The sequence below is a fragment of the Callospermophilus lateralis genome, chromosome 4 (assembly GCF_048772815.1).
Source record: "Callospermophilus lateralis isolate mCalLat2 chromosome 4, mCalLat2.hap1, whole genome shotgun sequence".
In the NCBI taxonomy this organism is placed as follows: Eukaryota; Metazoa; Chordata; class Mammalia; order Rodentia; family Sciuridae; genus Callospermophilus; species Callospermophilus lateralis.
Genome location: NC_135308.1, coordinates 163,364,549 through 163,388,318, shown reverse-complemented (window position 1 = coordinate 163,388,318; position 23,770 = coordinate 163,364,549). Strand labels below are relative to the sequence as shown.

At 37.6% G+C, this 23,770-nt stretch overlaps 1 protein-coding gene across 1 annotated transcript in view; it reads left to right on the top strand.

Annotated features, from left to right (window-relative positions):
- The first annotated feature begins 2 nt into the window (after positions 1-2).
- Smc1b (structural maintenance of chromosomes 1B) overlaps positions 3-23,770 on the top strand; it is an 81,123-nt gene continuing 57,355 nt past the window's right edge. Inside the window, exons 1-7 of the mRNA XM_076855443.1 lie at positions 3-111; positions 14,971-15,159; positions 16,392-16,504; positions 16,591-16,794; positions 17,824-18,062; positions 19,995-20,253; positions 21,085-21,225. Coding sequence (XP_076711558.1) covers positions 3-111; positions 14,971-15,159; positions 16,392-16,504; positions 16,591-16,794; positions 17,824-18,062; positions 19,995-20,253; positions 21,085-21,225 — 1,254 coding nt within the window. The remainder of the gene's footprint in view (positions 112-14,970; positions 15,160-16,391; positions 16,505-16,590; positions 16,795-17,823; positions 18,063-19,994; positions 20,254-21,084; positions 21,226-23,770) is intronic.

Sequence of the window (23,770 nt, the reverse complement as noted above, 5' to 3'; positions counted from 1 at the left end):
CCATGGGCCGTCTGGATGTGCTGCTCGTGGAGAACTTCAAGTCGTGGCGGGGCCGCCAGGTCATTGGCCCCTTCAGAAGGTTCACCTGCATCATCGGCCCCAACGGCTCGGGTAACCGCGCGGCTGCCGGACGCGGCGGGGCTGAGGGGCGAGCGCGCCTCGCGGCCGGCCTCGGCGACCGTCCTCTCAGGGGCCCCGGCGACCCTCGCCCCTTCCCTCCAGGAACCCCCGGCCACCCTCGCTCCTTTCCGTCCACTCCAAGGACCCCTGACCACCTTTACCCCTTCCGTCCATTCCAGGGACCCCTGGCCACCTTCACCCCTTCCCGTCCACTCCAGGGACCCCACGGCGATACTTGCCCCTTCCCCTCCAGGGGACCACCCCTTCCGCCATCTTGAACCCTTCCCGCCCTTTCCAGGGACCCCGGCCACCCTTGCCCCTTCCCCTCCAGGGGCCTTGACCCCCGCTGGCCGGCTCTCTGCCACCCTTTGGCGCAACCTGCAGCCTCGACCCCTGACCCACGGCCCCCACCCTGGACCCCGGTCACCCTCTGGTGCAGCCGAGGCAGAGGCGACCTGCACGCCCCTGCCCGGGGAGCCTGTGACCTGGGTGTAGTGACAGCGACCTCGCTGAGCTCCTGGCCACCCTTTTGCTCAGTCCTGTCACAGGGCCACGTCCCTCACACCCGGGGGAGCGGCCGGCCGCAGGCTTTTCTCTCAGCTTGGAGTGTGTGGTTCAGAAGCCACCGTGACCTTGAAAATCAGCCTTTCCCAATGAAGGGAGCCCGCCAAGGTGCTGTGGGACCCAGAGCGCGATGGCGGTGCCACTCGGCGGCGTTCCCGTCGCCCTATGAGATAGCTGCTGTTGCACGTACATGTGAAAGAACACCTGAGCTTAGAAATAGTCACACGTTTAAAGTTTCCTTAGGTCTTCAAGGCCAGCCTCAGCAACAGAGTGAGGTCCTGAGCAACTTAGCAAGACCCTGTCTTCAAGAATAAAAAGGACTAAGGTTGTAGCTCCGGGGTAAAGTGCCCCTGGCTCAATCCCCAGTACCAGGAGAAAAGAAAAAAAAGACATTGAAAACACGATTCCTACAAACACTTGTACTCTTACCCTAACTAACCTCTACTCATTTAGTAGATCACTAGGCCCATCACCAGTAGTTTTCACCTTTTATTTTTGTTACCAGAGATTGAACCCAGAGACACTTAATCACTGAACCATATCCATCCCCATCCCTTTTTATTTTGAGATGGGGTCTTGCTGAGTAGCTGAGGCCGGCTGCCCTACCCCCAGCAGCTGGGATTATGGGTATGTACCACTGCACCCAGCTCACCTTTTAACTGGTGATTGTGTGAAGGTTGCTTAATTGTGCAGCTTTCAGTCATGTGATGCTTGGAATAAGTATCTGCACAAAGTCTTTTCCCCCCCATAGCTTTATTGAGGTAAGATTGAAGTACATAAAATGCACATATTTGAAGTATGCAATTTTGGTCAGTTTTGACATGTATGTAACCCAAACAATCAACCTAAAAAGCATTTCCATTACTTTTTAAAAAAAATTGAAATCATGAAAAATGTGGTTCCTGCATGATTGCTTACATTAGAAATCAATTACCTTAAGGTATATAGGACCCCACCCCCACATCAACTACTTCAAAATTAAATGGCACACTTATAAATGTCTCTGAGGTCTTGGAAGAAAGCACAACGAAAGTAAATAAAAAGTGCTTTCAACAAAGTGACAATAAAAACTTAAAATATAAGGATCTCTGGGATGAAACAGTACTCAGATGAACATAACTTTTATCAGAAAGAAGCTGGAATAACAAATTATTTTCAAATTAAGTAGTAGGAAGGAAAAAATAAGAGGAACAAATATATGAAGTACAGAAGAAATAATACAGCTAAAATTTGATAAAAAGTCAAATAAGTCTAATCAAGAAGAAAGCAAGAACACAAATCAATATCAATGGCAAGGGAGCTATCAGCCCTACAGATGCTAAAAATATATTAAGGTAATATTACAATTGTATGCCAACATACGTGATAGCTTGCATAGCATGGTCTATATTAGAGAAGGATATGTGTGCTCTGAGAGAAAGTGTATTGAGTCATTGATGGATGAAATATTCTGTATAAGTCTGTTAAGTCTAAATTATTGCTTATATTATTTAGTTCTAGAGTTTTTTTGTTTAGTTTTTGTTTAGAAGATCTATCCAATAGTGAGAGAGGTATGTTAAAGTCACCCAGTATTATTGTGTTGTGGTCTTTTTGAGTCTTGAAGTTGAGAAGGATTTGTTTGATGTACATAAATGATCCATTGTTTGGGGCATAAATATTTATGATTGTTATGTCTTGTTGATGTATAATTCTCTTAAGCAGTATGAAATGTCTTCTTTGTCCCTTCTGATTAACTTTGGCTTGAAGTCCACTTTATCTGATATGAGTATAGAAACCCCTGCTTGTTTATACACTCCATGTAAGTGATATGTTTTTTCCCATCCTTTCACCCAAAGTGTAGGCTTTCTGGTTGTGAATTCTTTTATCTTTTGTTTATCATGAAAGGTTTTTATTTTTATCTTCAATCTGAAGTTTAATTTTTCTGGATATAGGATTCTTGGTTGGCTTGGTATGTTATTTCAGGACCTCCTAGCTTTGAGGGTCTGGGCTGAGAAATCAGCTGAGATCTTCTATATGTAATCTGATATTTTTCTCTTGCAGCCTTTAAAATTCTGTCCTCATTCTGTATGCTAGGCATTTTTATTATAATGTGATCCTCTATATGTAATCTGATATTCTCTATATGTAATATTCTGTTTTTCTCTTGCAGCCTTTAAAACTCTATCCTCATTTTGTATGCTAGGCATTTTCATTATAATGTACCTTGATGTGGGTCTGTTGTAATTTTGCACATTTGGGGTCCTGTAACCCTCTTGTATTTGATTTTCCATTTCATTCTTTAGATTTGGGAAATTTTCTGGTATTATTTCATTGAAAAGATTGTGTATTCCTTTGGTTTGTATCTCCATGCCTTCTTCTGTCCTGTTAAATCTCAAATTTGGTCTTTTCACGTTATCCATAATTCTTGGAAGTCCCCTTCATGGTTTCTTAGCATCTCATCTCCATTGTCCACTTTATTTTCAGGATTACATGTTTTGTCTTCATTGCCTAAGTTCTGTCTTACAAGTGATCTATTCTGTTGATTATGCTTTCTATTGAATTTTTAATTTGGTTTATTGTTTCCTTCATTTTAAGAATTTCTGGTTTTTTTTTTTCAGAATCTCTTTATTGAAGTGATCTTTTGCTACCTGTATTTGCTTTCTTATCATCCTTTACTTTGCAGATCAGTTTAACTATGTACATTCTAAACTCCTCTGGCATTTCTTCCACTGCGGTGTCAGTGGATTCTGTTATTGGAGTATCTTGGTTTGCTTGGGGTGATTTGTTCCCTTGATTTTTTTCATGTTGTTTGTGTGTCTACCCATCTAACAGTATGGATCTGAGGCAGTAGAGATTCTACCCTGTGGACTTACAGTGTCCCTGAAGGTTTCCAGTACCTTACTTGCTGAGAAGCTGCTTGTCAGTTTACTTGGTTTCATTCCACAGAGCAGCCAGGAACTTGACATTCTCTATTTTGCCATCTTCTTAATCTCAAGTATCTGCTCAAAGTCTTGAACTTCAGTCAGCCTAAATTGTGTGCCCATCATCATTCAAATCCTGTTAAAGTGGTATTTTAAATCCTTTTAAATTAGTGCACTTTAAATTTTACACTTAAAACTAAAGTGTAAAAGTAATCTTATTTCTTTTCTTAATTTAAAAATACATATTGTGGGGCTGGGGTTGTGGCTCAGCAGTAGAGCGCTTGCCTAGCACGTGTGAGGCCCTGGGTTTGATCCTCAGCACCACATAAAAATAAATAAAATAAAGGTACTGTGTCCAACTACAAGTAAAAAAAATAAATATTTTTTAAAATTAAGTATTTTGGAGCTAGGGAAGTAGTTCAATGGAAGAGCCTTCCTTGCCTAGCAGGTGCAAGGTCTTGCTTCCATCCCCAGGACCACACACTGATACATGTTGTGATTAAAAAGCCTATTTTAAGATTTTTGTGAAAATATTTCTACAAATTGGCCCTTGGCTGAATCCACATGTTATGGAAGTTTACTTCCCTTTTTGAGAATTACTGATAACCTAAAAATTATCCTTGAAGCACAATGAAAAATATCTGTTTTACTTATTTTTGGATTTTATTGTTTTTTGTTTAGGCTGTTCATATTCTTTTTGCTATATGAAGTTCATACTCAATATAGTGCTCATCCATAATTAATTTAATGGGTGATATTTCATTTACATTCACTTGGACGCTTCTTAGTGGGTCTTTTTAATCTCACAGAAATACTGGCATATTCAGATTTTGTTAAGCTGATTAATCACTTCTTGTTATACTTTAATTTGATTGGTAACTCCTTTTTAATAATTTCCTATTGTTACCACATGCCACAGTGATGGTCCCATTTGTTTATTTTTAGTAACTTAATTTTGTTTTCTTGTGGGTGGAGGAAAAATTGTAGTTTTTTTTGTTGGTTTGTTTGTTTTTATGGCACTAGAGATTGAACTCAGGGGCACTCTAACCATTAAGCTGTTGGTTATGCTTTCTATTGAATTTTTATTTTTTAATAAAAAATAATCCCCAGATCTTTTTATTTTTTATTTTAAGACAAAGTCTTGTTAAGATGACCAGACTGGGGGCTGGGGATGTGGCTCAAGCGGTGGCGCGCTCGCCTGGCATGCGTGCGGCCTGGGTTCGATCCTCGGCACCACATGCAAACAAGGATGTTGTGTCTGCCGATAACTAGAAAATAAATATTAAAATTCTTTCTCTCTCTCCCTCTCTCACTCTCTCTTTAAAAAAAAAAATGACCAGACTGGTCTTGAATTTGTAATCCTCTTGCCTCAGCCTCCTGGGTTCCTGGGATTACAGGTGTGTGCCTTTGTGCCTGGTGAAAGGTTTTAGTTTTAACTTTCATGTTTACCATTCAGTTAGTTTTAGCAAATAGTTGCAAATGTACAGTGCTAGAAACATAAAAAGATACACAGAGTAAGGAGCTTTTGTTTCTAAGGTATGGGGAATATAAGAAAATAACACACTGGGCTGGGGATGTGGCTCAAGTGGTGGCGCACTCGCCTGGCATGTGTGCGGCCCGGGTTCGATCCTCAGCACCACGTACAAACAAAGATGTTGTGTCCGCCAGTACTAAAAAAAAATAAATGTTAAAAAAATTCTCTCTCTCTCTCTCTCTCTCCCTCTCTTTCTCACTCTTTCTTTAAAAAAAAAAAAGAAAGAAAGAAAATAACACACTAACTGAAATGGAGAGACCAAATAATACATTTATGAAACCTTAAACAAGGAAAATAAATAATCTGATTTGAGGAGGTATCAGCAGAAAGAGCTTATATAGAGTCCAAAGATCTTCAAGAGATGATAGCATTTGAGCTGAGCTCAAAGTGTATTTTTCCAGGGATTTGTAAACGTATATTTGTGGGACAGTTAATGGTCCTCAATAACCAGAATGTAGTACATATTTAAGGGAGTAGTGGGATGGAAAGTTGGAGTCCCTTTGGGTAAGTCTTTGCCAGAGTGTGAAGTTTATATTTAACTTTCTGTAAAAATAAATGTTAGCCTTTGAAGGATTTTAGTAGGGAAATGCCTGTGTGTGTGAATCTAAGATTACCTTTGAACGTGTTTTCTGTTCTTATCCCCTCCTAAAGTCTTCACTTTTCTAAGTATTATGTTTTGAATTATTTATTTTTTGCACTGGATAATTTTCATTGGCATACATACATGTTCTGTTGACACTAATTTAAAAAAAAACTCACGCTTCACAGGCCCTTCAGTTATTGGCTGCCCCTCCCTCAGATGTAAGCATTGGGGTGCCCCCAGGAACATATCCTCTATTGTGTGGGCTCTCTCTCGTCCAGCGAGGAGGTCCACGGAACAGGGTAGAAGAGAGTGTGGCTGTGGAGTCACGAATCAAGACCAAGCTGGAAGCAGGTCTGATTTTTTTGCATAGTTACCACGTATATGTACTCGGACAGTAGCTAAGCAGATTATAGGCAGCCAGCAATATAATTTCTGGCCAGCTGTCCTTGTGGCAACCAATCAGGCAGCAGGCCGCAGAGCAAGCACTATGACTGTAACATATAGTCCTACGCCCAGGGCTTTGCCTACAGGGTAAGTGGTTTGCCGCTCCCATGCCTAGCATGATAGGAGTGGTTTGCCACTCAGGTGCCCTTAACTTATGCCACATATGCAGCACTCCATGCATGCACTTGTCCCCACACTCTGTTTCTTCTTCCCCCAGGTAATTTTATCACTCTTGCAGCTTCACGTATCATCCTTACACTTATGATTTTCAAACTTCTATCTCAGCCTTAGTACATTCTTTTTGTGCCAGATTAATATCCAACAATTCGTTTGCTATTCTCCTAGACATCTCAGGCAATACTGCCAGAAAGAGTGAGTGGTTGATTTTCTCCCCCATCCCCATCAAAAAACCCAAACCTGTTCTTTCCTGGTCTGTATCAGCTCAGTAAGGGGAAACATTTAATCATTAATTAAACCACTAACCTAAGAGCAATTCTGAACTTTTCAACCCCACTTCCCTCATCCAGCCATCCATAAGTCCTATGTCTCTACCTCTAAAACACATCCAGAATCCAGTTACTTCTTGCCATTTTCCAGTGTTGTGAAGTAGTCATAGCTGCTAGGTTGGCCATTGATTATTGCCAAAATAGTTGACTATTGCTATAACCTAACAGGTCTCTCTGCTTCTATTCTTGTCTTTCCAGAATCTATCCTTAGCAATTAGAATGAGCATTTTTTTAGTCTGTAAATCATAGCACCACCACCCTTAGTTTAAATCTTTCCAGTGGCTTTCCCTTGTGCTTAGAATAAAATCCATATTTCTTACCATGAACCATAAAGCCCTTATAATATGGTCACTGTGTATTTCTCTGTTCTAATTTTCTCTTTATCTACATTTACTCTACTGGTTCAGAACTTCTGCTTTCCTTGCACAGACCAGATTGATTTCCATTTCAGAGTCTTGGCATTTACTAGTCCTTAGGTTTAGAATGCTTTTCTCCTATGGTTTCACATGACTGCTATCTGGATGAATTCTCTTTCATCCTTGATATATTCTCCCTATCACAGCCAATATATTACCAATCATGCCAGTTCTACTTTTGGGCGGGGAGTGGGTGCTGGAGATCAAACCTAAGTCTTCATATATGCTAGGCAAGTGCTCTACCACTGAGCCACACCCTCAGCCCCAGTTCTTCCTTCCTAATAACTCCATCCTCTACTCTGTTCCCATTGCTACTGCTTTATTTCACTGAAATTTTCCTCCTAGGATTCCTGTAGTAACTTTTTATCTGAGTTCCCTACCTCTCATCTTACCTAATTTTAAACTTATGTGCTGTGCTACCAGAGTACACTTTTTTCGTTCCTATAAGAAAGAATATCCATTTGATTTTCTTAATAGATGAAAAAAGGGTATTTGACAGAATTCAGTATCCATTCCCATCAATATTTTTTCCTGGACATTTTGAATTTCAAGTGAGTTTTTTTCTCTATATTTTCCCAGTTTCCTACAATGAATAATTTTTAATCAGGAAACAGTGTCATTTAAAAATCCCATGTTAGGCTAGGCACTGTGGCGAATACTGTAATCCCAGCTACTTGGGAGACTGAGACAGGAGGATTGCAAGTTCAAGGCCATCTTGGGCAACTTAGCGGATGAACCCTATCCCAAAATAAAAAGGTCTGTATGTAGCTCAGTGATAGAGTACCCCTGGGTTCAAACCAATACTAGGAAAGAATATTAAAAGTCCATTTTAGATAAACTATAATAATGTTGAATTATTAAGAAAATATATTATCATAAAAGCAATATATAGTTGTAAAACATTTAAAAGTAAACAAGGAGAAAAATCCCCACAATTCAGTTATTACTGCCCTGATCACTTGGGGTATATCCATGTAGATTTTTTTAGGCAAACTTTTTAAAAATGAAAATGAGATCTTACAGAAATATTGTTTTCTAATTTGATTGTTTTCAGGCAATTATCTCCAGCTTTTTCAGTACATGTTTACTGTGGGAAATGATGTGTCTTCTGTCCTGGAGCTGAGAGGCTTTGACTGTCACTACATCTCGTAGTGACCTGGCCATTGCCACCGTCCTAGAAGTTTGAGGACATATCTTCAGATGTAAAGGTGTCACCCTATAACCCCTTTGGTAGAATTACACTTACCTGTTCCTTTGTGATACTACTCCTTTGCCCTGTTTGGGATAGAATGTTCCATGGAAACCCCCTTTGTGTATCCCCTTCTCTTGCTCTGCCTTTGACTGTGGCTTCCTAGATGTCAGTTAACCTGCTGACAGCAGACATCTGTAAGCTAGACTCAACTCCCTGAAACCTGACCCCTTTCCTCATTTGAATGGCTTCTCCTCAATAAAAGGGTTCAGCACGTGCTCTCTCTTTCTGTGGACCCTTAAGGTCAGAGGAGCCGTCACAGGACAGGATACCCCACCAAAAAAGGTATCTCTGTCTCTTGTGTGATTATTTCATGCAGCCCAGTTCATCTGGAGTGACCCTGAGTGTTTTAGTCATGAGGAACGCAACAGTTCACTTCATCTGATGCACAGCTCAGATTCAGATTACCTCAACCGACTCTAAAACGTTCTTTAACCAAAACTTTTCCCAACTCAGAACTGCATATTGCATCTGATTGTGACATCCCTTAAATCCCTTAATTTTTAGCATGGTGCTTTTATTTATAATGTTGACTTATTGAAAAAATAGGAAAAGTATTTCTATAAAATGTTTAGATTTGGTTGATTGCTTCCCTACGGTGTCTTTAAGTTCACTCCTCTATCCCTCTCTATTTCTATAAACTGCAAGTTACATCTAAAGAGTTTATGAATTCACATTATGTATTTTTGGATAGACTTCATAAAAGGTGATAATGTATACTTCATATTGCATTGTGTCTATCTGATAGTTTTATCATATTAGCAAGGCTAAAATTGACGCTTGGATTAGGGTATTGACTGATCTCTTCATTATATGTTTTTCCTTTCAACTGTGATGTCCAGTTTTACTTTGGCATTATACAGATGTTCTTTATTGGCCATTTGCCTGTTGCTTTTACTAACAATAATCTTGGACTGAATCAACATTTTTTTAAGGATTGCAAAATTAGGTTTTCTTGATTGTCATGCTTTCTATATTCAGCGAATGGTATTCCCCTGTAAAAAAAAAACTTTCCTTTGTTAACTATTTTTTTAATCAAACAGCTTAAAAGTACAGTTTACACTGAAAAAAAAAACACAGAATAATTGCTGGCCTTTTTCTTTTTTGTTTTTGTTTTTGTAGTACTGGGGATTGAACTTGGGGCTTGGCACATGCTAGGCAAGTGCTCTGCCACTAAGCTATAACTCTAACCTTTATCTCTTTCCTTTTAATAAATATTTTCAAATAAAGGCATTTTAGGAGGGACACTGTGGTGCATAGCCTAAAATCCCAGTGATTCAGGAGGCTAAGGCGGAGGGTCCAAGTTCAAAGTCAACATAAGTAACTTAGTAAGCCCTATGCAATTTACTGTTTCAAAATAAAAAATTAAAAGGGCTGGGGATGTCCCTCAGTGGTAAAGCATGCCTGGGTTCAATCTGTAGTACAAAAAAAAAAAGGAGGGGGGGAAGGAAGGAGTTTTAATAGCTGCTTCACATAGTGAAAATGATTTTCTCTCTTTTTTTTTCGGTTGATATTAATACAAATTCATGAATTTTCACTGATGTGGTATTTTTAAAAAATATTTATTTTTCATTTGGACACAATATCTTTATTTGTTCATTTTTATGTGGTGCTGAGGATCGAACCCAGGGCCTCTCATGTGCTAGGTGAGTGCTCTGCCGCTGAGCTACAACCCCAGCTCCTGATTATTTTGGTGGTATGTTTTAATCCACCAAAATAATTCTTTTTGATTCTCATATTGTTATAACTTCAGCAACTGGTGACTTCTTCAGGCTGCCCCCTATGTCCTGTGTCCTTAGGTCATGACTTCATTAATATCAGAAAACTTCCTTGCTTTCTGACATGATGTTCTTGTTCCCAAGCTCAGCTTTGTTATTCCTGGCCTCAGAACTGGAATTGGCTAGTTCTCTGATGACATCAGGTTCCTTTTAGTAGGAAAGGTATTAGAGACAACATTTGAGTGCTTAGAGGTATTGGGTGAGTTCGGATACTATGGGTCCTGGACCATTTTTGTTGCAGGGCTAGAGAATAAATGAAGTACTCTTTCATATTGGTTATATATTTTTTAAAATTTTTTTAAAAATATTTTTTAAGATATTGATTAACCTTTATTTTACTCATTTATTTATATATGGTACTGAGAATTGAACCCAGTGCCTCACACATACTAGGCAAGTGCTCTACCACTGAACCACAGCTCCAGCCCTGTGGTTGATTATATTTTTTAATAATTACCTCATTGAGATAGAGTTTACATATTATTGTAAAGGTGAAATTTCTAAGCTGATTCTAAGCTGCAGAGCCTGAGTTAAAGTGTAAAAGACCGGACATTGTAAAGTTTCTAAACTGCAGGGCTTGGGTTAAAAAGTAAAAGACCAAGTATTGTTACAATTCCTCTGCTACCCCCGGAACCTGTAATCCCTGTAGCTGTTAGGACAATACCCGAACTGCCCAGTAAATATTCTCACTGACTCCTCTGGTTGTCTGATAACCTGGGGTTCTGTGAAGCTGGCACGTAGGCATCGCAGGACCTAAAACCAATCAGTTTAAATGTGCACCCCGCTTAGAAGTTACCAATCACCCCCGTCCAATCTGTTCCCGCCAATGAATGTACTAATCAGGTCTCAGAGTTGTTGTTCAATTTTCCCACGCCTCATGATGATTTGTTCTGATGTATGCAAAACCCCCTGCCCTCTCCAAAAAGTGTACTTAAGCTCTGCCTGACCTCTGCTCTGGGCTCTGGGCTGCTCTATCTTCCTGAGTGAGCCTGGAGCCTCAGCATGATGAATCAATAAAACCCCTTCTGCCAATTGCATGAAGCCGGTCTCTTGTGGTCTCTCCCTCCGACGCTTCGCCGGACCCTTACATTATAAAATGCATTCTTTTAAAGTGTAATCTATAGGCAGACCCGTTTCCTTCTGCCTTACCAAAAGAATAGGTTTTGAAAGCTAGATTTTTGCCAGTCTGGTAGATAAGAATTGGAAGTTCGTACTGTTTTAATTTACATTTTTATGAGTAATTTTGAGCATCTTTTCATGTGTTTAAGAGACTTTTTTTTTTTACTGAAATGCATTTGTGTCATTTGCTCACTTTTGTTGGGTTATTGTCTGAAAAATCTTTACAAAACATTTGAAAAAGTTATTTCTAAAGTTCTTTCATAATCTTCAGCATAAAGTTCAGATCCTTTAATATAACATTATAATTTATACAAAAATAACTTTCTCAGTTTTCTCTTACCATTCTAAAACATGTAAGCTCTGTTCTACCCACACTGAATTATTTGCTTTCTTACTAGAGTGGTGCCATGCTCTCTCACTCCTTTGTGCATGTTAGACTTATTCTCTTTTCCTGGGATGGAATATTTACCTTCAGCATCTGACTCTCCAAACTTCTCATTACCCTTTAAAACAGCCCAGAATTATCTCTTTGAAAAGCCAACTCAAAGCCTCCAACCTTTAGTTCTTCTAAGTGCTTCAATCGTACTTTATGTTCACTATTTTATTATAATTTATTACATTATCTGTTCACTGAACATGACAAAATGATGGTTTTGTAGGATAGGAACACAGTGGATTGGCTAACATCATGTTATGACAGGATACTTTTCTTATAAGGGTTACAGCAGAGGGAACTTATTACACCTAACTCAGATGGACAGGACTCTTTCTGATTGATTGCTGTGAATCTCTTGTTTTCAGGATAAACTATTCCATGTGGAGGTTTACCTGCTTCCTCAAAGTTTCAGTTTGATTATGTGGCACTTAGCATGAATGACCCCATTTTGGTTTGGTCTTATGTTCTGATGCCTAGTATAGGAGGCTAGTTCAAAAGTATTATTTCCCATAAAGTTCAACAGAGTAAAATCTGTATTTTGTTTTTTTAGCCCCAGTCCTTACAGCAAAGTAAGGACTGATAAATAGGTGTTCAGAAAATGTTTGTAGGATGAATGAATTAATTTGAGGATATGAGCCACTCACAGCTTTGTAGATTCAAACAGCAATTCTTTATTCCCGAACTCACACCGGCCCTCTACAAACACGTTCTGGGGCCAAATCCACACACTCCTCTGCATCCCAAATACTCTCTGAATCCCACGAGAACTCAAGGGGAACTCAAGGCACCTGAGGCAGCAGGATACACCCTATTCCCAGCAGGAATAACCTTAAACCTGGAACCTCCCTAAACCCAAGGAGAGCCCTAAACCCTGATCCGCCCTAAACCCGGATCCACCCTGGTCCTTGAGCAAGGTCACCTTACATGCAATGTCACTGCAAATGACCTGGGTCCAATATGGAGAGTCCTTCCTCTAAGAAATTGCCATGTGTCATTCCTACTTGGCAATGGCTCTCAGCATCTCCCCCCTTCTGATTAATTAAACAACAAGCAGAGGTCAAGGAGTCCAGCAAAAGAGGCTTGCACTAGTAGAGGGTTAGTAAAGAGAGGAATAAGGAGAAGTCTGGAGTTGGAATCAAAAGGCACTTGGAAAATCATGTCGTAATTTTTATGTTTTATAATACTTGGTTCGTCTTTATGAAGTGGTGGTAGCCTAAAACAGAACTCCTCTAAAATCACTATTTTCCTGATGTTACTTTTAAATTATTCATAGCAGAGGTCCCCAGTCTGACCACTACAGAACTTGGCATGGTTCATTCATTTGTTCTTTCATTCTTTTCAGCAGAGGTTGGTCGTGATTGTTAAGCTAACGCTAACTGGTAGGCCTGCACTGAATGTATCCTGAGCATCTTATCTGAAGTTACCCTCTTATTTCATCAGTCAGTGTATTTCTCCATGATGCTTATTTAAATATATTTGTCATTTTTATTGTCTGGACAAAATATATAACCTTTATTAGAGACAACATAAATTGAATGATTGGATTTACATGGGGAAATATTTATTTTAGGAAGATTTTGAATAAGGGTTGACAAAATTTGCTTAGCTATGTTACTGTCAGAGTTAATCATTCAATGAATGTTATTTTGTCCTCTATTTCTTTAAAAAAAATTTTTTTTAGTTGTAGTTGGACACAATATCTTTATTTATTTTTATGTGGTGCTGAGGATTGAACCCAGTGCCTCACATATGTGAGGCAGGCACTCTACCAATGAGCTATAGCCCCAGCCCCTCTATGTATTTCTTATCAGTTAACGCCCCCCCCCAAAAAATGTTTCATACCTATTAACTGATACTCAGCTAAATAAATTTTCAGCATTTAAAACACTTCTAGTCTTTTTAGAAAGATCCTAAACTCTAAAGCTAAATCTTATTTCTAGTAGTCGACAGCATTCCTTTTTCTTTATTCTTTTGGCACTGAAAATTCAGATTGCTTGTTGATATGATTTATAGATCCCTAATGTGAAAAAGGAACAAATAATAGAGCAGGTAATAGCTGCATTGATATTGCACCTTGGAAAAATTCATGAAGCAAATTGTAGCTTCATAATTGGATAATAAGTTTACCTTTGGGGTTGGGAATCCCCAAGACTACTCCCAGGTTTGGTGATTTGCTGGGAAGACTCATAGGACTCAACATATAGTTATACTCAGGAACATTTTTATTCAGCGAAAAAGGTACAAAGCACATTCAGCAAAGGGAACAGGTATATAGGGAAAACCTGACAAAATTAGGTACAATATTCTTAGAGTCCTCACCCATTGAAGTCACAGTGCTTAATTCTCTAGCAACAAGTTCACAAGTAGAAATGATGCCTACCAAGGAACCCTGCTAGAAACTCAGTGCCCAGGGTTTTTAATTGAGAGATGATCACATCCTCTACCTAGAGCATACCAAAAATTCCAGACCCCTAAAAAGAAAGAACTTATTCAGTATAAGTCATATTGTTTGCACAAACAGTTTAGGCATGGTGAGCCATTCTTACCAGGGAATTGTAGAAACTCTCCACAGGTCCAAATCTAAGTCCTCAGATGCCAGCCATCTTGCAAGCAGGCCTTTCAAAAGTAGTACTCTCAGGCCTGCCGTTTAGCTGTTGTAGCCCCCTATCACCCCACCTATGAAGATACAACAACATGACCTACCTTTGGAAAGATACTGAATTTAGTTAGCTTATCTTTTTTTTTTTTTTTTTTTTTTAATGTGAGGGTTTGGTGCCACAATAATGCTTTAGGTGATCATTTCCTTATGTATAAAACAGGGATCACTAAAATTCAGGGATGTTAAATGATTTGCCCTGGTGTAGTACCTAATAATCGGATAAATCTGGAATTTATATTTTCATATATATATATATATGTATGTTTGTATACATATATATATTTTAGTTATAGATGGACCCAATACCTTTATTTTATTTGTTTTTATTTTTTTTTTGGTGCTCAGGATTGAATCCAGTGTCTCATGCATGCTAGGCAAGCGCTCTACCACTGAGCCACAACCCCAGCTCCAGAAATCTGGAATTTAGATCCATTTGTTTATTTTGTTAAACTTAGACCTTTTAATGCTCGTCATTAGCCGCTTAGAAGAAACAAGTGATATTCCTAGAACTTCTCAGTCCCATGCATTTTTCATCTCAAGGAGACAGAACTACTCAGACATGTTTTGGCTATGTTTCACTTCCATTGGGAGGCCTGATTTCTTTGGCATAGGCAGGGATTCTTATCCAAAGACTGAATACCTTTCTCTCTTTTCTTTTCCAGGAAAATCTAATGTAATGGATGCACTTAGTTTTGTAATGGGAGAGAAAACGGCTAATTTAAGAGTAAAAAATATTCAAGAACTTATTCATGGAGCACATATTGGAAAACCAGTTTCTTCTTCTGCAAGTGTAAAGATTGTATACGTGGAAGAAAGTGGAGAAGAGAAGACATTTGCAAGAATCATTCGAGGTACCTTTGCCATTTGGTTTTTCAGGAGCAAGTTATAAGGCCTGCTTTCCTGTATGCAGGCTGTGACTGTTCCACTGGCAGCATGAGCTAGAGGCTCTTCTTCCTCAGAAGCATGCACGTGACAACCTATTTTATTCTCTACTTAGACTTTTCCTTAAGCAGATAGGCTTACTTATTTAGGTCTCTCCTGACAAATAGCATTTTTATACCTGAATATTTGAATAAGATGAAGGAGAGAGCCCACCTGTAAGAAGTCATGAAAGTTCTTTCTCAGGTTATTTATCTATTTTGGTGATGAATTAATTGTTTGCATATTTGGGGCTTGTATAGATAGTTTTTTTCCTATCATGAAAAAGCAACTAGAGTGAAATGTTTTCATTTGTATTTTGTGATTTGTTTATGAATCCTCTGTGTTCTCTGAATAAGCAAAATTTAGAGTCATTTATATACATTTTTATTGTATGCTAGGATTTTATTTACTCTGTAAATAGGTGTGTATTTTATTTTTTCAATTGTTTCAGTTTTTATTCTGGTCCACTACAACAGTTTTAATGTATAAGTACTGTCTTATTGTCTTCCCCAAATTAAATCACAGCTGGTTTTAGAGATTCCTGTTATATACTTGTACCTTAATGTGTAATTTAAATATTTTACCACTTATCATCCAGAAATATTCATTGGCTAGTTTTATTACTTTCCTTTGGATTTTTAATCATTTATTTATTTAATTTTTTGAGATGGTGTTTCAAAACAAATAGCCTGGGTTGTTGTCCAGACTGGCCTCAAGCTCCTGGGCTCAAATGATCCTCCTGCTTTAGCCTCCTAAGAAGCTAGGGCTTTGGTCCATGCCACTGCACCTGGCTTTCTTTGGATTTTTAACTTCAAAAGCCTTTATCTCATTAAAGATTCTGTTGCCTACCCTGTTTAACATTGAAGTGCCTCCCCCATACAGAAGTTTCCATCTTGCTTTGCAGCTCTCGTACTCCTTCATAGTTAGCCACCGTGTCACATATATTTATTTTTATTTTACTTGCATATCTCATATTTGTCTCCCTAACTAGGATATAAACTTCTTGAAATCAGACTTTGGTCTGTTTTGTTTGCCATTATAAAATATTCCTTGGCATGTAATAGACACTTGGCCTTTGCATTCATTAACAGGCATGTTATTGCATGACTGGCCATTTCAGTAAGAAAAATAGTTTGTAGCAGCCTTTCTTCTTCTATTTCAGGGGGATGTTCTGAATTTCATTTTGATGATAACCCTGTGAGTCGTTCTGCTTACATAGCAGAGTTGGAAAAGATAGGCATAATTGTCAAAGCACGGAACTGTCTAGTTTTCCAGGTAAGTAGCTGCCGTGCTTTGTGTGGTTCATTGTTTCAAAAAGACATCACTGTATTTTATATTTTACTCTCTACTATTTTTAACAGGGAACTGTAGAGTCTATTTCCATGAAAAAACCCAAAGAAAGAACCCAATTTTTTGAAGAAATCAGCACTTCAGGAGAGCTTATAGGAGAATATGAGGAAAAGAAAAGAAAGTTACAAAAAGCTGAAGAAGATGCACAATTTAATTTTAATAAGAAAAAAAATGTAGCTGCAGAGCGCAAGCATGCAAAATTAGAGAAAGAAGAGGTAAGGTGTCCTGAAGTGTAACCAGTTAAGTGTTAGATATGAAAGCTTTCTGTAGAAGTTGTTGGGTACCAAGAAGTTGCCTGGGGTACCAAGAATATTCCTTTTGTAATAGAAAACAAATGAAAACAATTTTTTTTTGATGGGTGTAGCAGTACTAGGAGTTGAACTCGGGGCCTCACACATGCTAAGCTAGTGCTCTATCACTGAGCTGTATCCCCAACCCAGGGGATGACCAGGCTGGTCTCAGACTTGGAATCCTCCTGCCTTAAGAATCACAAGTTTAAAACCAGCCTGGGGGCTGAGGATGTGGCTCAAGCGGTAGCGCGCTCGCCTGGCATGCGTGTGGCCCAGGTTCGATCCTCAGCACCACATACAAAACAAAGATGTTGTATCCGCCGATAACTAAAAAAATAAATATTAAAATTCTATCTCTCTCTCTCTCTCTTCTCTCTCACTCTCTCTTTAAAAAAATAAAAATAAAACCAGCCTGGGCAACTTACTAGACCCTGTCTCAAAATAAAAAATAAAAAGGGATGGCTGGGAATGTAGGTCAGTGGTAGAGTGTCCCTGGGTTCAATCCCCAGTACTACAAAACAAAACTAAACCTGTAGTAGCCCCATTAGTTTTTATCAGTAGAAAAATTACTTCTTGCAGTAATTTTACCTGTAATCATTAATTTAAAATTGATCGCTAGGAGCCCTGTAATCATAAAGTCTTTTAGTTTATATATGAGGAAGCTAATGCCAGGCTGGTGGAGTTGCCATGACAAATTGGTGGATTGCCATACTCATAGGTCAAGACGATAGGATGAGGACCCAGATTGGCAGGTGCCACTTCACTATTATTCCTACCATACTACTAAGGGCATGAACACAAAATCATTTACTGGTTTAGAAACGAACAAAGAAATCCTTTTTAAATAATACTATTTTGGGAAGAATACTGTTTCTTAATGACATAAATCAAAATTCACTGGTCAGTTTAAGTATTCTCCTTTTTTAACTTCCATTGAATTATACTGTTTTTCAGGCAGAACGTTATCAAAGTCTCCTTGAAGAACTGAAAATAAACAAGATACAACTGCAGCTTTTTCAACTTTATCATAATGAGAAAAAAATTCATTTTCTGAACACTGAGTTAGAGCATGTGAACAGGGATTTGAGTGTCATAAAAGAGTCTCTTTCTCATCATGAAAACATAGTTAAAGCCAAGAAAAAGGAACATGGAATGCTAACTAGACAACTACAACAAACAGAAAAAGAATTGAAGTGAGTTTTTAAAAATAGGTATTAATGGTTCAGTTTTATGTAGATTGATAGAGCAAATAAAAGTATGTGACATTTTGAAAGTTAATTTTTAAAAATAGTTTTTTTACTATGAAATACTTTAAAATTACATAAAAATTATCAAGATAGTAAAGAAAGTTTTCATATACCCTCTTTCAACTTCTCCTTTTATTAACACCTTACAGTGGTATGCCATATTTGTCAAAAGCAATAAACCAACTTTGACACATTTATTATTAATTAAAGACTATAGTAGTCATATTTTCTTAGTGTTTGCCTAACATCCTTTTTCTGACCTGGAAAATCACATTAAATTTATTTGTCTCCTTGGGTTCCTCTGGACTCTACAATTTCTCACACTTTCTTGGTTTTGATGAGCTCAGCAGTTTTGAGTATTTGCCCAGAATTTTTGAAGAATATCCCTTAATTAGGATTTGTCTGATAGTTTCTAATAACTAGATTGGCATTATGGATTTTAGGGAGGAGGACCACAGAAGTAAAATGTCATTCTCCTCCATTATATCAGGATATCAACATATTATATGTTCTGTGATATATATCCTATATCATATCAACATGACATCACTGTTCATGTTGACCTTGATCACCTATTCAAAATAGTTCTTGTCAGCTTTCTCCATTATGAAATTATTCCTCTCCCAACTCCCCTGCCTTTCAACATTGTAATCTTTGGAAGGAAATCACTGTGCATGGCCCACACTTAAGGGCAGAGTATCTACATAACTCATTAGGAATTCTGTACAGGAGATTCATCTCCTATTTATTCAATTATTTATATCCATATGGACTTAGAATATTTTATATCTGGAGTTATAATCTAATCCTATGTTATTTATTTATTTTTACCTAGACCCAACTGTTAGACCCATTGAGAACTCTTTGAGTTGGTTCTTGTGTTCCTTTGATGTATCCCTATAATTGTGATTGTTTTTGGTGCTGGGGGTGCACTTCTTTACTTTCTGGCAGTACAATATGCTCCAGGCTTGTTTTATATGAGGCAGTCCTAGCATTAGCCTGCCCAGCTTGTCTGAGCCTGCCCTAGACCTAGGACTAGTCATTTCTTCAGAGTCTTGGCCCCTTTTTTTGAAGAATGCTATTAGGAGCCAACATGTGCATGCTAGATGTGCTTGTGCTCCCGGGTTGTCTTTGCTTCTAGGCTTTCTCAGCTGACAGGAAATGTATGTGTGTATACTGACTCTTGTATATTTACGTTTCTGTAAGTAATTCCACAAAAGACAGCATGTATCTCAATTAAGATAAACATGAATTTACACCTGATACCTCCCTACAGTAATCTATTACCATCATTTTCCCTTGCGTCTATCTAAAACTTCCCTTTTCAGCAGTGAGAAGCCTTGACTTCCACCTTTAGACATCCATTTGTTAAATTTTTCAATTTCAGTAATCATGGGCATCAATATCTGAAAGACTAACCCATACCCTGGTGGGAAGCAGTTTTATAACTAATGTACAATACTTGTGTACTCTTTAGTTTTCTGACAGACTCCAAAATTACTTAGACCCACACTTTTTCCTTCTACTCTTTCAATAAAGTTGTTTCATGTATTTGTAGTATAGTTATATTCTTTTGTTATGTTCTATATTTCATCTAGTATCCCTCAGCCTCATAAGTGATTTTTTTAAATTAGTTCACATTGAGGTTCATTCTTGATGCTGTATAATTCCATAGTTTTTGGCAGATGCATTATTTAACTGCTCTTTTTAAAAATGCCTATGCTTCTGATTTTGCCCAATCTCTGACAATCACTGATCTGCTTAAGTCTCTGAAAGTTAATTTTTTAAATTTAGTTTTGAATGTGATTTATCAAAAGAACTTCCCTTTCTATATTAAAAATTAATTTTTTAAAAAACAAACTTTTTTTCCCCTTTTAGGTCTCTTGAAGCACTTTTAAATCAGAAGAGGCCTCAGTACATTAAAGCCAAAGAAAACACTTCTCATCACCTCAAGAAATTGGATGTGTCTAAGAAATCAATAAAGGACAGTGAAAGACAGTGTTCCAAACAGGAAGATGACATAAGAGCCCTAGAAACAGAACTGGTTGATTTAGATAGTGCTTGGAGAAATTTTGAAAAGCAGATTGAGGAAGAAATCTTACATAAAGGGCGAGACATTGAACTGGAAGCTAGTCAGGTGAAAAAAATCAACATAGTGGAGATCTTTTTTCTCTAATTTCTTCTTTTATTAGAAGAAATTAAAGGATGACCTCTGATATTTTAAAAGAATATCCTTGGGATGTAAATTATGGGAATTTAAAGTTTTAATCTGAATATGGAATATAAATTTGATCTTTAAACTAGTTTCCCTTTATTCGATTAGATGGTGTTATGAGTTTATAGGATTACCTGGTATAATTTTATAATGAAAGTTAGGTAATTCAATTACTTTAAAGGTAAAACTATTTTCTGTCATATAAAATAAGATAAGATGTATGAGCCTGAGATTTAATTCACAGGAGGGAAACTGGTTACTTAAGGTGATTTAAAATGTTAAGTGATGAATTAATATCTAACTTAGTACAATATACAAGATTTAACTATAATAAATCAGTAACAAATAACCAAAAGTATGTAATGGAGTTTTCTAACATTCTCTCAACCAAATTCTTATCATTTATCTCTTTCATTAATTTTTATGATAATCTGACATCACAATATAAATAAATAATAATTGTGACTATATCAATAGAAGAGATGTATCATTTTCTCTAGATCCCCTTTCTCTCTTAAGATTTTCTGACAGATGTTATTTTAGAGGTCTTGTTTTGAATATTTGTTGCTCTATCTAAAGAGTTTAAAGAAGGTGGCTTTTATACTATATTCACATATTTTACCTGGAGAATTATGATCTAATTTATATAAAACTATTTCTGATAGATTAATTACCTGCTAGTACAGGAGTCATACAAAGACTTTTCTCATGCTTCTTTAAGTGAGTTAAAATGTTTCAATGCTGTTTATACAGCTGGATCGTTATAAAGAACTTAAGGAACAAGTAAGGAAGAAAGTAGCTATAATGACTCAACAACTGGAAAAACTTCAGTGGGAACAGAAGGCAGAGAAAGAAAGACTGGCTTTTGAAAAGAGGAGACATGGAGAAGTTCAGGTACTCTTGGGTTGTATAGTAATGATTTATAATTATTCTCAGTGAAATGTTATTTCCTTAACTCTTCAACATGTAAATGGATTTAGATCAATCATAAGCAATTTTTGAAATTCTGAGGGGGTGTGTCCCTGAGTTTAATCCCCAGCACAGGGTGTCGGGGGAAGCTCTCTGGATTACTTGTTGTGCTGCTTAGTATTATTATTTAGGTGCTCTTCTATGGTAAAATAAGAGTAGACTCTGCTATCATTCATGTATTTAGTAAGCATTTCTTTGCATCTGTGAGTGATGGACATGGTCAGAAGATACAGTCTCTGTTCTTATGTGTATTTTAGGCCACTGCATTTAGGAGAAAGATACATGTAGGGAAAAATATAAGTAGAATTATAGAGATAATTCAGAGTCGTTTGAAAGCATTAAGGACAAATACATTTGACCCTCCATATCTCTGGGTTCCACATCCATGGGTTCAACCAACTGAGGATTGAAAATATTTGAGGAAAACATGTGTTTACTGAACATTTACAGATTTTTGGGGGTTATTATTCCATAAGCAGTACATAATAACTGCTATTTACATAACTTTGTGCTATATTAAGTATTATAAATATTCTTGAGAGGAGTTAATGTTTATAGGAGGAGGTATACAGTTTGTATGCAAATACTGTGTCATTTTATATAAGAGGCATTAATCTGCAGATTATGGTAACCATAGTAGTTTCTGGAACCAATTCCTTGTGGATTCAAAGGATGACAGTAGCCCAAGAAAAACTAGTTATTCTACATTAGGAGTCCCTATCAAGACAGCATTATGGTGTTCTGTCTCAGAGTAAGGCATGGTTGGCTTCCAGCTGGTCTTATTCTTTACTTTATGTAATCTCAATAAATAATTATTATTAATTTCCTGGGTTTTGATTTCTGTACTGGTACAATATGGATGGTGATTGACAGATTGAATAGATTCTTCATGTCTCTCTTTGCAAAGACTAAAAGTTGGGATAAAAATTATTACTGTTGCACATCAACAAAAATAACAGTTCATTATATATAGAGTCTCTGGTCCATCCTGATACTATAATGTAGTGTTTATATGAATATACCATGTGCCAACCACAGCTGTAAACCAAATATACTTACCTTACAAGGTAGACATTAGTATTATTAAATTTCCATCCTTATTTTTCCTCTTGCCTATACTCACTGCCCTGGTGATCCATAGTCACACACCTTTTTTCTTTTCTTTTCTTTCCTTTTTTTTTTTGGTGGGAGAGATTACTGGGGTTTGAACACAGAGGCTCTTTACCTGAGCTACACCCTCAATTTTTTTTTGTAGTTTTAGATGGACAGAATGTATTTATTTTATTTGTTAATTGTTTTGTGGTGCTGAGGATGGAACCCAGTGCCTCATGCATGGTAGACAAGCGCTTTGCCACTGAGCTACGCCTCAGACCTCATCCTCAGCTCTTTTTTAATTTTTAATTTTAAGAAATATTCTTACTAAGTTGCTTGAGGCTGGCCTTGAACTTGCAATCTTCCTGCCTCAGCCTCCCAAGCTACTGGGATTACAGGTATGTGCTATTGTGGCTGGTGTCACTCAGCTTTTAAAAACTACACTGAAAATTTTTATCACCAGCTCTGGCCTTCTTTTTTTTTTTTTAAAAAAAATGTATTTATTTGTTTTTAGTTATAGGTAGACTCGATACCTTTATTTTATTTATTTTTTAATGTGGTGTTGAGGATTGAACCCAGGGCCTCACGCATGTTAGGCAAGTGCTCTGCCTCTGCCTGAGCCACAACCTCAGCCCCAGCTCAGACCTTCCAGACTCCACTTTTGTGTATATCCAGCTGCTTCCTCAGTGTCTCCATTTAGACAATGATAGACATCTTAACCTTAGATCCCAAACTGGACTTCTGATCTTCCCACCCAGGTGTCTCCACAGTAGTCTTTACCATCAGAGTCCTTAACTCCTACCCCCATTTTTCTCATTTTTTTTTCTCCCCTATAATCTGGTAGTCTGGCTTCCTGGAATGTATCCAACATGTTTCTGCCTGAAGGCATTTGCATTGCTCATTTTTTTTTCCTGGAACATGCTTTTCTACATTTCTTCATTTTCAACTCCCTTGCTTCCTTCAAGCCTTTTCGCAAATGTTACCTTGAAGTTGTCGTCCCCACTGTGTTTCTGCTCTACTTTCCCTGTTCTGTCTATCCCATGGCATTAATCTCCTAACAAAATTGTGTTTACTTGCTTTATTTGCCTGCCTTTACCCCTTAGCAGGTGAACTCCATGAGGATGTATATTTTTATCTGTTTTGCTCACAGGTGCATCTCAGGCACCTATAAACGAAAGCACAGGATGATTAAGTTATGTGACTGAGGTCATTTTGTTTCTAAAATGAATCCCTAACTCACTAAAGTGTACCATTCTGGTATTTTTATGATTTGTCAGATGAAAATACAATATGAAAAGTGGGTGTGTGGCAGTACTATGAGTAGAAGAGGGTGTTTGTGCAAGGAAAAAAAATCAAAGGTGGTAACATAATTTTAAAA